Here is a 1,709-nt window from a genome sequence, read left to right on the forward strand (position 1 = left end):
GGGCCTCGTGCCGTGCGGCGGGCGGCGGTCGCGCGCGGGCCGCCGCCGCGCTTGTGGCGGCCGGTTCGGCTGCCGCCGCCCGCCGCCGCACCACCGCCGCGAGCGGGGCGAGCGCCCAGCTCTCTTTCCAGCGAGCGAAGCAGAGCCTCGTCCATCCTCTCGCCCGCCCCTCCGCCGAGGGATCCGCCTCCGAGCATCATCTCGGCGAGCATGGCCTCTAGCACCTCTAGGTCCTCCTCGCCCTCGAGCCCAAGGCCGTCTGAGCCGTCGCTCTCGCCACCGCCGACCGCCGCAGCGCCCATCTCGCGCATAGACGGGACCTCTGCGGCGGAGATGGTCGAGCCGTCTGGCATGAGCACCGGGCCGTCGGAGAGGCCCATGCTCGCCTTGAAGAATGACTCAAAGGACGCCTGCAGCCCCTCCATCCCGCCGCCGTCACCCTCGCCCCACTCCTCCGCGAGGCCCGACTCCTCCATCATCGCGGCGAAAAAGTCGCCGAGCCCGCCAAAGAGCTCGTCGAGGTTGGCTAGCTCGGCCTCGCCTGTCGCGTCGTACATGCGCCTCCGCTCCGTGTCCGAGAGGACGGCATACGCCTCTGAGATGCTCTTGAACGTCTCTGGCTTGCCGCCCTTGTCGGGGTGGTGTTTGAGTGCCAACCGGCGGTAGCTCTTTCGCACCTCGTCGGCGGACGCAGACGGAGCGAGCTGCAGGCGCTCGTAGAGGTCAGGGGACTGGCTCATCTGGGCGGCGGCCGCGCACAGCGGTGTTTTCTTTCTTTTTCTTTCTCGGTGGTCGCCTCGAGCGGGTTGGCCGACGACTGCGCGCAACGGCGCAATCTCGGGGGACTTGTAGTACATCCCGAACTCGGCGACGATGGAGTGCTCCTCGGGCTCGTCCGCAATGATGCCTCGGGGCAGCCCTGGTAGCAGCCCTTCGAGTTCGCGCGGATTTCGCGAACTCCGAACTCGAACGAACGCAGCCGGCGGGGCCCAGCCCGAACCTCGAAACTGAACGGACCGCGCCGGCTGTGGAAGGCGCGAACTGCGAAAACGAACGAACGTTCGTGAACTCCGTTCGAACTAGGAAAAAAAGAAAATCATCGCCAGGAATTCGTTCGTTCGCAGCATCCACGAGCCGCGCTGAACGAACTCGCGCAACTGCGCCACGTGCGCGCGTGCGGACGCGGTCTGGCCCTCAATCTCAGGTGCCCATATACACAGGCGGCACTAGCACAGTTCTGACGGTCCGCGACAGTCTGCAATCTAGCGGACTACGGGCGCGACTACCCCGGTGCGCCGCCGCCCGCCGCGGACCATTCGGCCCACGGCGGCTCCGGCCGCTACCTGCTCAAGGTCGGCATCGACCCGCCCACCCCAGAGCGGTTCCCGCAGCTGGACCGCTCCGAGGACTAGGGTCCCGATGGTGCCGGCTGCGCTGTGAGCAGGGCCGCCCTGTGGTGCCTGGGCGCCGTGCGTGCTGACTGGCGAATAGAATGGGGGAGACGGGGGCTCCCCGAGGCGTCCAGGCATACTAGGCCTCTAGTAGGCAACCAGGGACTATACAGGCCTGCAGAGCCAAAAAATACATATTGCGGTTCGTTCGCGGTTCGTTCGCAGTTCAGACGAACTTCCCTGGTTTCCTCGGCCTGCGGGTGTGAAGCGGGTCGGGGGGGGGGGGGGGGAGAAAAGAAAAGGCTCGAGTTCACGAAC

General features: G+C 66.9%; 1 protein-coding gene across 1 annotated transcript; it reads right to left on the minus strand.

Moving 5' to 3' along the window:
* Window positions 1–524: 524 nt before the first annotated feature.
* EMIHUDRAFT_77114 (hypothetical protein) lies at window positions 525–740 on the minus strand (the record flags this gene model as incomplete). The annotated part of the gene is made up of 1 exon (XM_005761107.1): window positions 525–740. A coding segment is annotated over one exon (216 nt), but the record flags the coding sequence as incomplete, so codon positions are not given.
* Between the last annotated feature and the right edge of the window lie 969 nt (window positions 741–1,709).

Source organism: Emiliania huxleyi (genome assembly GCF_000372725.1).
Source record: "Emiliania huxleyi CCMP1516 unplaced genomic scaffold EMIHUscaffold_723, whole genome shotgun sequence".
NCBI lineage: Eukaryota > Haptophyta > Isochrysidales > Noelaerhabdaceae > Emiliania > Emiliania huxleyi.